Consider the following 15,648-nt stretch of genomic DNA (forward strand, 5'->3'; position numbering starts at 1 on the left):
ACTCTTTCCTCTCTTTCACTAGGTAAGGTGAGTGTGGAAACATGTCATTAACAAGAAGAGGAGCTCAGCAAAAAGAATAGGGAAAATCTAGTCAGAGGAACGTGGTAGAAGTAGCATGTGGTAAGAAATTCATGGAGGAATTTGTCCAATAAAGCTTGCAAGACTTAAGAAGCCAAATCTCCAATCAAATGTCAGGACAATTTCACAGAGGTACTTAGAACAATCCAACTGTACTTAGCGGCGGCCCTAGTTTCAGGAGAAGAACCGACTCGACAAGGGGCACTAAACCACCTAAAAGAGAATTACCAACAAACAACAGGAGAAGAACAATCCAGCTGCAGGAGAAGCTTGATGCTGGGTTATATTAAGATAGTGTCTGATCCACCCCTAACGAAAGGAATCGATTGGTGCGGACCGAGGTACCACAACAACCAGAGAATGCCTTCTCACTGCATGTCTTGAGAGTTGAACCACTAGAGAAATTTAAGATGCTCGTTCCGAGAGTATAAAAAGGATGCTCGGTATGCCTTCAAGTGCAAGCTGTTCTTAGCAACATTGTGGTCATCTGCGCTAAGATAGTTCGACGGGTTGCCTGCGGGAGTGATCACCTATTTTGCAGAATTTAAGAAGCACTTTTTATCTCGGTTTTCTAACGCTTTGAGACCAAAGATGAGTGTTTGATCATTATGGCAACTAAAAATAGGTGACAATGAGAGCTTATGATAGTTTATTGCACGTTTTCAGAGTGAGGCGTTGGATGTGAAAGCTTGAAACTTGACATGGCATAGGCCGCGCTGACACAGGGAGTAAGGTCAAAGAGATTCAGCTTTGACCTTGACTTCACGGAGCCGTAGAGCCTAGACAAGCTGTTTGAGATTTCCAATATGTACATAACTGCTTAGGAAAATGCCCTCGAACTTGCCAAACAAAGGCATCAAAAGAGGTCCCCATAGAATAGTAGGAGGCAACCAAGATAGAATGAGCGACCCATCATTCGCCCACACTATGAAAACCAACCCAACAGCCACTCGACCCATCATCATGAGGATCATAGGAGACAAATGAAGGCTTAATACCATTGATCATTCCATTATCAAGAGCAATCCCATTGCAGTCACGGATTTCCCCGCGAAACCCCACTAAGGATTTCCAAGGCAAAAGTAGTGGATTCCATTAAAAAAAAAAGGAATTCTTGAAGAAAGCACCACCAATGAGAATCAAAGCCTTTCTCCAAGAAAGTAGAAAATACTACAAGTATAACAGGGATCACTGACATGACACAAAGGAATGAAGAAACTTCCAAAGTCTGATTGAAGAGCTGATAAAAAAAAGGGAAGCTGAAAGAATCTGCCTCTCTATAGCATCGACCTAGAGGCAGGGCAAAGCTTATGCGGGGGAAAGACCCACGGACACATTCGCTCTAATGCTATCCACATCGCGGGATACATGCCTGAAATATTTGGGGGAAGTGAACCACCCAGGAGGGTAAACTAGAAGAGGCAACAAACAGGGGAACTCTGCGTCACAACCTTTGCCTCAAAATCCAGAAGCCACCCGCTTATTTATTTCACTGATGAGGATCTGTCACCGAAGGGAAATCTCTATGATAACATCTAAAATTAATAGTTATCAAGTAGGAAGTGTCCTCATCAATACAAGGAGCTCAATAAATGTATTATTCAAGCAGGTATTTGACAAGCTAAGTCTCATTGGCAATCAGATGACTACACTAGCCAGACCACTTTACGATTTCTCGAATGAAAGGAAGAAAGCGCTGGGGGTGATTGGGCTCAGAGTAAGTTTGGAAAAAAAAATGAGAAGCAGTTTATGCTAATAGAGGATTCCTCATGGTGGATTCCCTCCCTGACATGTAACGTTTATTTAGCCAACTGCTCCTGAATGATTTCAGGGCAGTGGTCTCCACTTATCACATCATTGTCAAAATTCCTAGAGACGGTGAATTCATCATAGTCAATGGTGACTTGAAACAGTCCCGAGTCTGCCACTTGCGAGCCACAAGCAATGTGGAACACGATCCCTTGGACATTCAAAACACGAGGGAATGTGACCTTGAGATCAACGAGTCCACCCTTGAAGTCTTGGCTGTTGAGAAAGAGCTAGGTAAATGTTTTCTGATAAGTCAAGTTTTTGATGCAGGACAGAGGGAGTTACTTATCCCTTCAAGAAAGTAAGGATGTCTTCTCATGGAGGACCGTTGAAATGTTAGGCACGTCGATTGACGCTGTCTGTTACAGCTTGAATGATGACCCATGAAGCAGAAGATTAAACGGTTATCCATGACGCTGGCATGACCCATTCAAGAGGAGGTGCAAAAGTTGGAGGAAGCAGAGTACATTTTAGGAGTGCAGTACCCCCACATGAATCTTAATAGTATTGCATCCTCCTCTTAGTGCAGTACCCCCACATGAATCTTAATACACCAGTGAGTAAAACACTCAAATTTTAGTATTGCATTACATTCAAGATTTAATATGGAATTAAATCCTTTGAAATGTATATTTGAAGCAACAAGGGGTAAATTTTTGGGATACTTGCTAACCCCTAACACTAGAAGACATAAAAGCTAATCTAGAAAAGATTCAAGCGCTCCTCAACATGCCCGCACCTAGAAACAAGATGAGATTGGAGTAAGAAGAAAACTTGATTAGATTGGAGTAAGATTTTTACCTTCCGTGAAGTTCGAGCAGAAAGAACAGTGTCAGCAGACAGAACAGGGACGGTTAGAAGTGAAACAGGGAACGAGCGACAAGGATGAAGGAATTTTGGGAGAGACGAATGCAAGCGAAGGTGAGTAACCATGTGAATGAATGTGGAGAAATCTTGTTTCGTTTCTTTGTAACTTACGAGAGAGGGCGCGAAAAAATGTCCAATAGATGTGAAAATTTATCATAATGTTTGCTTTTTGTTTTGACTTAGATGGTTTCTACTCTGTATTTTGTATGCACGTACTTTTGATTTAATTGATTTCCCCGACACAACTCACACACAAATAAATTTCTCACACCAACAAATAAACAAAAAAGTAAATTTATATACATACCACAAAGTATTTATTTTTCTACATTTCTAACTCAAAAAATTTTGATTGATAGTTATACTTTTAATAACTTGTCATAAAAATGTATATTTTATGTTTTAGAAAATAATAATAACAATATTTTTAATGTGATGTTAAAGATTTGAATCAAATATGAGTTTTAAGAGATGGAAATATAAATACGTAAATATTGTGTACGTATATAAATGCAGGAAAAAGCCTTCTGTAAATGTACTATGAGAATACGGGCCCACGTGAAAGGCAGATTGGAAATGGCGATATACCACTCAATTCCTACATTTTTACATATCTAACCCTAGAAATTTTTACATACGTAACACTTTATGAAAAGAAAGATTTTTTTTTTTCACTTTTAAAATATGAAGGTGATCGGAAAGATTTGAGCGGTTGAAATGTAAAATTTAAAATTTGAGTGTTAGATTTTCTTTTCTTTTTTTTTTTTTTTAAGGGGAAGGAGCGTTATTTGACTCCCTACGTGCTAATTATAAAATTGAGTACAAAATGAAGGGTAGGAGAGCATCCCCCAGGCTAAAAAAGAAAATAACTACAATACGCACTCATAGGGGGGTTATCCTACCACAGTACAACTCACCCCAAAAAAACAAGAAAAGATTATACCAATCGGCAATAAAAGAAAGTATACCCCAAAATAAACTACACCTCAGAGAGCAAAAAGCAAAAAATTCGAGACCCAAAATACTAGAAATATGTATGCACCCCAAAAGAGTGTGTTTGTCTATCTCAATGATCAGCACTGAGAGTCTGAAACAATACGCATCCAGGACCACAAAACCAGCTCCCAAAAGTTGAAACCTGCAATAACTCTGAACCAAAATTGCAAATCAAATGAAATGAAAGACCTTTTTGGCACAAGGAAACCAAGCATACAGAGCCAACTATTGGGTGGGGAAGACAAAAACAGTAGAGGGAAGCTAAAGTCTTTGGGTAGGAGATTTTGAGTAGAAATATAGCAACCCAAACAAACATGTCAACACAATAAAAAAATTTAAAGAGGTCAAAATCTGTGATGGTCAATACCACAAAAAATAAAACCATATCACCAAAAACAGAGCAAGATGGTCAGCCCTTAAGCCCGAACAAGCAGGCTATCCAACAAGTCCCCCACCAACAGGGTACGCAAAGCTGTAGGTGTAGTCCCCACCATTATATTGCTACCAGTGACCCTAGCAATGGCAAGCCAATTTGCCGAGCTATTACCCTCTCTGTGAATGAAGCTCCAACAAATTGAAATGGCAGATGAGATGCATTTGATACGCTTAAAATAATATAAAATTTCCAACGGCACTTCTATGTTTCCACTAAAAATGTCAACTATAACCCTACAATCAGATTCAATCAAAATTTGATGCCATCCCAGCCGGATAACAATCGAGACAGCCATGAAAGCCGCATGAACCTCAGATTCCAGAGGAGCTACAGTCACCGAAGGGGATGAGAAGAATATAAGACATTTACCACCTTCATCCCTAGCAATACCACCAATACCAACATTATCAAATTTTCAACTTCCATCTGTGTTAAATTTCACGCATTCTCTAGGGGGAGGCAGTCATCTCATCAAAATAGAGAGTTGCGTATACCTGTCCTCAATAGAAGAGGAAGATCCCAAGGCATTAAAATAAGGTATACCCGAAAAAAATTTGCTCTTCACCGTGGACATTTTATGGATTCTGTGTATATAAGCAATGATATTGAAAGTCACATTCTCCCCCTTAACACACCCACCTTCATGTTCTCTAGAATTATGAACCATCCATATGAACCAACAAACTATGAATTGATAGATTGCAATATCTGCTTTCTCTTGTGGCCTGGATTAAAGAGTTCACAAGAGGAACATCAATCCCTCGTAGGTTTAAGGCTGAGACCCAAACAAAGACCTACAAATATATATAAAATTGATTAATAGTATTTCGAGCCAAAACGACTCGTTAGCTCAGCGAACGAGCCGATCACGAGCTGTTTAACGAGCTGAACGCATGTTGTTCGCGAACAACGAGCCTGTCTTCACAGCTCTATTTGGTATATTTGTGAAAAAAAAAAAAAGCGAACGTCCATTTTTTAAATATTACAGCAAATTATTGAGAGCAATAATGGCATCGCACGTGAATAAGCGAAATCCTTTACGCCAGTTAAAATTTATGGCTACTTTTCCAATATTATTTATCCAAAAAAATTAGGGCCGCACAAATTTTATTCCCTGATTCCTTGCACCAGGGAACCCTTTTGATGCCTCTTTAAAAAGAAAACCGGTTATCAGACTGGAGAGACTGAGCTCAACCAAAGGAAGAAGAAGATGGCAATGATGGCCGACTTCCTGCTTTCCAAGCTGCTGGAGATGCTGTTCCAAATGACAAAGGATGAGTTAACGATGCAGATGGGTTTGGTGGGCGATGTGAACAAGCTTCAGCTCACCCTCGAAGAGCTTCAGTGCTTTCTCCAAGACGCTGAGAAGAAGAGAATCGAGGATGCTTCCATAAATCGATGGATCAACCTAATCAAGGATGTCATGTACGACATCGAGGATGTGCTCGACGACTATCATGTCCTCGACCTCCCAAGAAGCGGCGCCCACGACGATTCCAGCTCTTCGTCGACTCCTACCCATCGCCGGTCGTATAAAGAGGTATGCCGCTCTATCCTGCATCCCTTCAAGAAGCCTGCATCCAAACATACCATTGGTGTCCAGATTGCAGAGCTTAATAGCAGGTTGAAAGAAATCATGGTCCAAATACCCAGATTACAGCTTATCAGAACCTTCTCAACCATTGATCCTAACCAAGCACCACCCAATCAGTTGGCTGCTCGCATGACCCATTCTTCGGTGGTTCGTACAGATATAGTGGGCCTTGAAATACATAAGGATGTTTGGCGCTTAGTTGAGACGTTGACTAAACATGATGACCGTGACAATCCTCTTGTGTGCGCCATCGTTGGGATGGGAGGGATTGGCAAAACCACCCGAGCTAAATTAGTATTTGATGATCGCACGATCAAAAACTGCTTTGAGCTTACGATTTGGGTCTGTGTGTCCCAGAATTATGATCTGATTGATATATTGAGAAGCATCATGAGGTCTGCTGGTGGAGACGATGAGCACTGTAACAATCTAAACTTGCTCAGTGAGAAGGTTAAGGTTAGCCTACAAGGCAAAAGGCTATTCATGGTGTTGGATGACGTGTGGGAGACTGAGAGACTGTGGAAGCGCGTGTTGAGAAGCTTGCTCAAGAGTGGCGCCGCGAAAGGAAGTAGGGTTCTGGTCACCACGAGAAACAAAGAGGTAGCGCATCAGATGATGGCAATACATGCCGTTCAAGTGGAGCCTCTGTCTCTGGAAGATGGATGGTCACTGCTCTGCAAGTCAGCTTTCCCTGAATGGCAGCAGCAGGAAGCAAAGGATGATGTATGGAATCTCAGAGCTATTGGAATGGAGCTTGTCAAAAAATGTGATGGACTGCCGCTAGCGATCAATATCATCGGTGGAATGCTGTCCGCGGAGAGGAGAACAACAGAAGCCTGGGAGTTGGTTCTCAAGAGCAGCGCGTGGGAGGTGAATGGGCTGCCTAAGGAAATCCACTCGGCTTTATACATAAGTTACCAAAACTTGCCTTCGAATATCAAGCAATGTTTCTTGTATTGTTCCTTGTTTCCTAAAGGCAATTATTTTTATATGATGGACGCTCGAAACCTATGGATCGAGGAAGGGCTCATCAAAGAAAACCCGAACGCGGCATTGCACGAGCTTGCGGCATTGCACGAGCTTGCAAATAGTTATATTTGGATACTATTACAGAGAAACCTCCTAATGGTCAAGCCAGACGACCCCATCTGGCTTAGAATGCATGACCTTGTTTACACACTCACTCAGTTTCTAATGCAAAATGAGAGCCTTGTAGCTACCGGGGAAGAAATTTTAAACAATAGATTCATTGGAAGGACGATGAAGCTACGACGTCTTTCTTTTGTTGGTGGCGGCGTCGAAACTATGAACATCCTCCCAAAAAACCTAGAAGAACAAGTATCGTTGAGGACTCTTCTCATCTTTGATAAGTTCATTTGTAAAATTGATAATGACCTTTTCAATCATCTTCGTCGTCTAAGGACACTAATGCTTGAAAACACTAATGTTTCAAGCTTGCCTGACTCCCTGGGTTCCCTTAAGCTCCTCAGATACCTAAACCTGTCTAATACTCCTATAAGGGAGCTGCCTGAAACCATCGAAAACCTCAAAAATCTGAGGACTCTTGATGTTTCTAAGTGCGTGAACCTCTATAATCTTCCCTCATGCGTAACGAAGTTGCACTGTATATGTTTTCTTGTTACTCAAGATTCTGGGCTGACCCATCTTCCACCAGGATTGGGAAGGATGAACAAACTACAGTATCTCGAGTTCATTATGCCTTCGGAGGAAGCTATGCCGAAATCATCTACTGTTAAGGAGTTGGGAACACTCACGGAACTTAGGTTTGTGTTGTGTATTAATCGGTATTTAAAATTGTTCCATGAACTAACTATTTGTGCATACTTGAAAAGATAATTTAATTAAATTATGGGTATAAAAATAGCTATTTAACTAACGAATCTAGTGTATTCTTTATCAGACAGTTAGTATTGTGCAAGCTGGAAAGGGTGTTGGACAGCTCGCAAGCAAAAAGTGCTTCTCTCAAAGACAAAAATCACCTTCAAAATCTCAAATTGTGTTGCTCAGAAAGTGATTCTAATCAAGTGCTGATGAATTATACACAACTGAAAGAAATTGCCGATAAAATTGAGGAGATTTTTGAGGATCTTTGTCCTCCGCCCCAACTAAAAGTACTTGTTATTGAGAATTATTATGGGAGCAAGCTACCAAATTGGCTGGGACATGCTTCATTTAATTTTCTGTTTTCTATATGTATTATTAATTGTAAATGTTTTAATCAGCTTAATGGCTTGGGATTGTTGCCCAGCTTGGAAGAACTTGTTATTCAAGGAGCGTCATCAATAAAGAGCATTGGACCAGCATTCTACACAGGCAACGACAAAAGCAGTACAGCGAATGGTGCATTCTTTCCCAGACTGAAGGTGTTAACGTTTATAAAAATGGATAGCTGGGAGAAGTGGAGTAGTTCGGGGAAAGCCGTGTCTATGATACCATATTTGGAGGAGTTAATAATTTCTGAATGCCCCAAACTCAAGTCATTTCCCAGAGAACTCCTACATCATGCGGCTAAGTCTTTGAAAAAAATAAGAATATACAAGACTAGAAAACTTCACCTGAAAGTGGTACACAAACTCCCTCGTTTGGAACTACTTGTCCTTCACAGCATCCCCAAGCTGGAAAGAATCTCTCGACTTCCAGCACTTCGTGATCTAATCATAGTGGGCTGCCCCGGAATCAAGTCTATGAAGCTCGAGCAACATCTGGATTTTATTCATTGGGAAGATTTCAATGCCGACTCTCTTCCAGGATGGTTTCCCACTGATGATGGATATGGCAACGACAACGGATTAAAAGCATTTGTTTTGGGAATATTATGCAAGGAGGAATTGGTGAACAGGATATGCCTCAGAGGACAAAATGAAGCTGATGAGATGTCTAAAATATTTCAACATTTTGACAACATCGCTGTATGCAATAAGGAACGTTTGAGGCTCACCTACACCAAAAGTCCCAGGAGCTTCACTGTGCATCCATTTGAGGCACCAGAAATAATATAAAACCTTGAGTAGAGGAGGAGCACACGACCACAATTTTAAACCCAAGTTATTCATTCATAAATCTTTCTTATTTCTACTCTAATTTCTCTTCTATACGCCCTTGATGACTGTTATTGATTAACTTGAGGTTCACTTTTTATTATGCTAATATCTATGAGCCAGTGTGCTGAATCATATCAAGCATATGAAATGGAATACACATTTAGCTCAACTCAAAGTAGATTATGTTATATCCAGAGAATGTATAATGATAAGTTGTGATCAATCGTGTCTTTATTCATAGAACAATTATCCTATTTTATAGATGAGATGGTATATAATTGTGGGCTCCGAAAATTCAAGACCGCTCCCATTGAAGTCTCTCATTTTTTTTATTGTTTTGTTGAGAGAGAGCTTCAGAGGATCGAATTTTCAAAAGGTAGATTGGATCATAGATAAGAGACCTACAGATTTAAAGCTCATTTAGCGAGGAATTTTTTATTTGGAATTCGAGGTTTCCTATAGGCGCAAGCTCCTATGTAATTACCCCTTCGGATAACGGAAGAGCACTTTCGATTATAGCTAGTCACTAAGAATTGAAAATTGAGCATATAATAGGAGCAAACTTGGGATTGTAAATTGTAAATTGATCACTTGAAGCGTAAAGCGGGTGGTGAGGGAATGAAAGATGAAACCCAATCAAGATCTCATTGTTCTGTCATCTCGAACCGTTATGGTCCATGCTCTATTTAGTCAAGTGAGGTAGTCTTTCTAGCCTGACAGAAGGATTCTTGTCAGCAGCTATGGGTTGCGTTGTCCAAGTGATCCTTGTAGATTTGAGATGGATTGTATAGGGGGATAAATTTATGTCAACCTTAGCTAACATAATGATTTTTGACAATCAATTGTATATTTATGATAGTGTCTCTAAATCAGATAGCTCTGGTTGTAACCTCTATTTTGTGGTGTCATTTGGTGGTAAAAACACACAAACAAAGAAACTCAGGCCACATCCTTACTGGCATGCAATAACTTCGATTATGAATATATTTATACAATTGATATAACATTCGTTCTTTGTGAGTTGAAGTCAATCAAATATTTGTCACACTCTACAAGCTGTTGTGAATGGCTTATAAATTTTTCTTTTAGCTTTTAAGTGATTGAATTTTGCTTACATATTAGTTGGTTATTTTGAAAAAACTTGATTTTAAAAATTAATCATTTCGGTTGAAATCTTCGATCAACACGTCCATTATCAGTGGCTTAAACTTCATTTGTGAATTATGCTTTACTCTTAGGAGCCTAAGTACGAGAAACCCAAATTTTGAATTTTTATTTAAACTCCAGGAGTTTGGACTGAAGAGCTAAACTTTCTAAGTTACTTTCAAATTCACCAGCTTTAAATTTTAAAAATCAAAATTTTATGCAGTGAAAATGTCTATTTAAAACAAGAAAGAGCCCTCACTTTAGAATTTAAAATAAAACCTAAAGATCATAAAATATTTAAACACACATATCTCCAGATATTTTAAACCCTAAGAGCCTAAAATTTTGATAGCTCGAGTTTACGATTTATTTTTTAAATTTAAATTGGTGATATTTTTATTTTATTTCAAAAGTCCAAAATTTCAAATGTTTTAGTGGTTAAAAGCCCAAAGAACTGAAAATTCTAGCAGCCTCCCAACATCAACCCAGTTTGAGGGCACCAAAGGTTGTCAACCTTCCGAGCTATCTTAAAAGACAGAGTAGGTCAGTGTTGTAAGACATTGCGGTGGGGAGCAAAAGTATTTCCCGAATGTCAATTTGCTTTACATGATCAGAACTCAATTCTTTACGGACGAGTGCTTACTTTTTCCACGAACAATTATTTTAAAGCCCCAATTTAAAAAAATTTCCAAATGAATCTGTGTTTTTCATCTAACAATACTTAATTTTCCCATAGCTCGGGCTGGATTAAAAGAGGAGATTGGATTTCTGACCCGAGGAAAGTGATTCGGTTCGGCTAGGACAGAACTAATCGGGCTGGGCTAATGTTATGTTGGGGCTGGAGCAAAAGTGTGGAAACTCGACATAATAGAATTGGGCTAGGGCAGAAGCAAGGACAGAGAGGAGATCGAACAAAGACTTTGAAGGGAGGAGTGGTGTTTGGTTTGTGCGATCAAAGGGAAAGAAGCAGGGGAGAAGGGAGATCGCGGTACAGGCGTTTTGTTTGAGCGAACAATACAATAGAGTGGAGGTTTTTGGTTACTGTGGTTTTCGAAGAGGGAAGAAGAAGGCTTCAACAGATTCGCGGTAAGAAAAAGAAGCAGAAGAAGCAACGAGGCTTGCACGTTGCCAGCGTTGATTTCGTAAACAGAGGAGAGGGATCACGCAAAGGCTTATAGTGCTTGGTTTGTTGTAAGAGTTTATATTCGGCCTATAGGAGCGAAAAGAGGGATCGTGCGACGGCTTCCGTTCGGCGTGAGCGAGCCCGTGCAGGCTAAATTTGATTAGATAAGAGTATTGAGGTTTCGCAATTATTTGGGCGGTTTAAAATGTAAAATATAAAATTTGGATGTTAGATACGTATATATATATAGGTATTTAGTGGTATGTAAGTATGTCATAAAAAAAATAAAAATAAAGAAGAAAAAAGTATTTGGTAGTATGTATATATGTGAAAAAGAAAAAGCGAACGTCCATTTTTTAAATATTCCTGCAAATTATTGAAAGCAATAATTGCATCGCACGTGAAGAGGCGAAAACTATTACGCCCTTTAAAATTTATGGCTACTTATCCAATATTATATCTCCAAAAAAATTTGGGCCGCACAAATTTTATTCCCTGATTCCTTGCACCAGGAAACCCTTTTGATGCCTCTTTAAAGAAAACCGGTTATCAGACTGGAGAGACTGAGCTCAACCAAAGGAAGAAGAAGATGGCAATGATGGCCGACTTCCTGCTTTCCAAGCTGCTGGAGATGCTGTTCCAAATGACAAAGGATGAGTTAACGATGCAGATGGGTTTGGTGGGCGATGTGAACAAGCTTCAGCTCACCCTCGAAGAGCTTCAGTGCTTTCTCCAAGACGCTGAGAAGAAGAGAATCGAGGATGCTTCCACAAATCGATGGATCAACCAAATCAAGGATGTCATGTACGACATCGAGGATGTGCTCGACGACTATCATGTCCTCGACCTCCCAAGAAGCGGCGCCCACGACGATTCCAGCTCTTCGTCGACTCCTGCCCATCACCGGTCGTATAAAGAGGTATGCCGCTCTATCCTGCTTCCCTTCAGGAAGCCTGCGTCCAAACATACCGTTGGTGTCCAGATTGCAGAGCTTAATAGCAGGTTGAAAGAAATTATGGGCCAAATACCCAGATTACAGCTTATCAGAACCTTCTCAACCATTGATCCTAACCAAGCAGCACGCAATCAGTTGGCTGCTCGCATGACGCATTCTTCGGTGGTTCGTACAGATATAGTTGGCCTTGAAATACATAATGATGTTTGGCGCTTAGTTGAGACGTTGACTAAACATGATGACCGTGACAATCCTCTTGTGTGCGCCATCGTCGGGATGGGAGGGATTGGCAAAACCACCCGAGCTAAATTAGTATTTGATGATCGCACGATCAAAAACTGCTTTGATCTAACGCTTTGGGTCTGTGTGTCCCAGAATTATGATGTGTTTGATATATTGAGAAGCATCATCAGGTCTGCTGGTGGAGACGATGAGCAGTGTCACAATTTAAACTTGCTCTGTGAGAAGGTCAAGGTTAGCCTGCAAGGCAAAAGGCTATTCATAGTGTTGGATGACGTGTGGGAGACTGAGAGGGTGTGGAAGTGCGTGTTGAGAAGCTTGCTCAAGAGCGGCACCGCAAAAGGAAGCAGGGTTCTGGTCACCACTAGAAACAAGGAGGTAGCGTATCAGATGATGGCTATACATGCCGTTCTAGTGGAGCCGCTCCCTCTGGAAGATGGATGGTCGCTGCTCTGCAAGTCAGCTTTCCCAGATTGGCAGCAGCAGGAAGCAATGGATGATGTATGGAATCTCAGAGATATTGGAATGCAGCTTGTCAAAAAATGTGATGGACTGCCGCTAGCGATCAATATCATAGGTGGAATGCTGTCCGCGGAGAGGAGAACAAAAGAAGCCTGGGAAGCCTGGAAGTTGGTTCTCAAGAGCAGCGCGTGGGAGGTGAATGGGCTTCCTGAGGAAATCCACTCGGCTTTATATATAAGTTACCAAAACTTACCTTCGAATATCAATTTGCCTTCGAATATCAAGCAATGTTTCTTGTATTGTTCCTTGTTTCCTAAAGACGATTGTTTTTATATTGTGGACGCTCAAAACCTTTGGATCCAGGAAGGGCTCATCAAAGAAGACACGTATACAGCATTGCATGAGGTTGCAAATAGTTATATTTGGAGTCTATTACAGAGAAACCTCCTAATGGTCAAGCCAGATAGCCCAACTCCCATTCCCGCCTTCCTTAGAATGCATGACCTTGTTTACTCACTCACTCAGTTTCTAATGCAAAATGAGAGCCTTGTAGCTACCGGGGAAGAAATTTTAAACAATAGATTCAGTGGAAGGACAATGAGGCTACGACGTCTTTCTTTTATTGGTGGCGGCGTCAAAACCATGAACATCCTCCCAAAAAACCTAGAAGAACATGTATCGTTGAGGACTCTTCTCATCTTTGATAAATCCATTTGTAAAATTGATAATGAGCTTTTCAATCATCTTCGTCGTCTGAGAACACTATGGCTTAGAAACACTAATGTTTCAAGCTTGCCCGAATCCCTGGGTTCCCTCAAGCACCTCAGATATCTAAACCTGTCAAACACTCCTATAACGGAGCTGCCTAGAACCATCAAAAACCTCAAAAATCTGAGGGCTCTTGATGTTTCTAAGTGTGTGAACCTTTGTGATCTTCCCTCATGCATAATGAAGTTGCACTGTCTATCTTCTCTAGTTACTGAAGATTCTGGGTTGACCCATCTTCCACCTGGATTGGGAAGGTTGAACGAACTGCAGTATCTGGAGTTCATTATGCCTTTGGAGGAAGTTACGGAAAAATCATCTACTGTTAAGGAGTTGGGGGCACTCACGGAACTGAGGTTTGTATTGTGTATTAATCGGTATTTAAATTGTTCCATGAACTAACTATTTGCGCAGACTTGAAAAAGTAATTTTATTAAAATATGGGTATAAAAATAACAATCTAACTAACGAATCTTGCCGATTGTTTATCAGAGAATTAGTTTTGTGCAAGCTGGAAAGGGTGTTGGACAGGTCACAAGCAAAAAGTGCTGCTCTCAAAGACAAAAATCACCTTCAAGCTCTCAAATTGTGTTGCTCAGAAAGTGATTCTAATCAAGTGCTGATGAATTATACACAAGTGGAAGAAATTGCCGATAAAATCGAGGAGATTTTTGAGGATCTTTGTCCTCCTCCCCAACTAAAAGTTCTTGTTGTTGAGAATTATTATGGGAGCAAGCTACCGAATTGGCTGGGACATGCTTCATTTAATTTTCTATCACTCTTGCAAATCTCTAATTGTAAATATTTTAAGCAGCTTAATGGCTTAGGATTGTTGCCCAGCTTGGAAGCACTTACCATAATAGGGGCATCATCAATAAAGAGCATTGGACCAGCATTCTATTTAGGCAACGACAAAAGTAATATAGAGAATCGTGCAGTCTTTCCGAGACTGAAGGTGTTGATGTTTATACAAATGGATAGCTGGGAGGAGTGGAGTAGTTCGGGGAATGCCATGCCTATGATGCCTTATTTGGAGGAGTTAATAATTTCTGAATGCCCCAAACTCAAGTCATTTCCCAGAGAACTCCTACATCATGCGGCTAAGTCTTTGAAAAAAATAAGAATATACAAGACTAGAAAACTTCACCTGACTAGAGAACTCCCCCTGAAAGTGGTACACAAACTCCCTCGTTTGGAACTACTTATCCTTCAAAACATCCCCAAGCTGGAGAGAATCTCTCGACTTCCAGCACTACAAGATATGAGTATAGCGGACTGCGCAGGAATTAAGTCTGTGAAGTTTAATCATCGTTTGCATTTCATTGATTGGGAAGATTTCAATGCCGACTCTCTTCCAGTTTGGTTTCCCACCGATGATGAATATGGCGACGACAGCAGATTAAAAGCATTTTTCTTGGCAATAGTATGCAAGGAGGAATTGGTGAGGAAGATATGCCTGGAAGGACAAAATGAAGGTGATGAGGTGTCTAAAATATTCCAGCACTTTGACCACATCGTTGTCCGCAATAAGGAAAGTTTGAGGCTCAACTACACCAAAAATCCCAGGAGCTTCATTGTGCATCCAGTTGAGGAACCAAAGATAATATAAAAAAGTTGAGTAGAGGAGGAGGAGCAGACGACCACAATTTTTAAACCCAAGTTGTTCATTCATAAATCTTTTTTATGTCTACTCTAACTTCTCTTTTATACGCCCTTGATGACTGTTATTGATTAACATGAGGTTCACTTTTTATTATGCCAACATCTATTAGCTAGTGTGTAAAATCAAATTCAGCATATGGAATGGAAGCTCAACTCAAATTAGACTGTGTTATATCCATACTTCAAATATATATATATATATATATATAGTTAATTCTATAGAAAAAGAGAAATTGGAAAAAAAATTTTATTGTTTATTTTCTCATTGCTATTTATACCCAAATGATGCGGTAGATAAATTAGTATCAACACAGTTAGGAGGACTTTTAAAATCACTTTTTTTTTAAAAAAAATTGTTCTACTTTTTGTTTTAATTTGAAATAAGATATGTTTACTAAATTAAATAATGTTTAATTGTCTGTAGAAATACTTAAAACCTCTAAAATTTTGTTC

General features: G+C 40.0%; 1 protein-coding gene across 1 annotated transcript; it reads left to right on the forward strand.

The window, feature by feature from the left end:
* Positions 1-5,349: 5,349 nt before the first annotated feature.
* LOC110024283 lies at positions 5,350-15,142 on the forward strand. The gene is made up of 4 exons (XM_020724160.1): positions 5,350-7,564; positions 7,702-8,794; positions 11,614-13,889; positions 14,026-15,142. Exons 1-4 carry the CDS (start codon positions 5,397-5,399, stop codon positions 15,140-15,142), a joined length of 6,654 nt encoding a protein of 2,217 aa, XP_020579819.1. The 5' UTR covers positions 5,350-5,396.
* The last annotated feature ends 506 nt before the right edge of the window (positions 15,143-15,648 follow it).

Source organism: Phalaenopsis equestris, unplaced genomic scaffold, assembly GCF_001263595.1.
Source record: "Phalaenopsis equestris unplaced genomic scaffold, ASM126359v1 Scaffold000251, whole genome shotgun sequence".
Taxonomy (NCBI): Eukaryota; Viridiplantae; Streptophyta; class Magnoliopsida; order Asparagales; family Orchidaceae; genus Phalaenopsis; species Phalaenopsis equestris.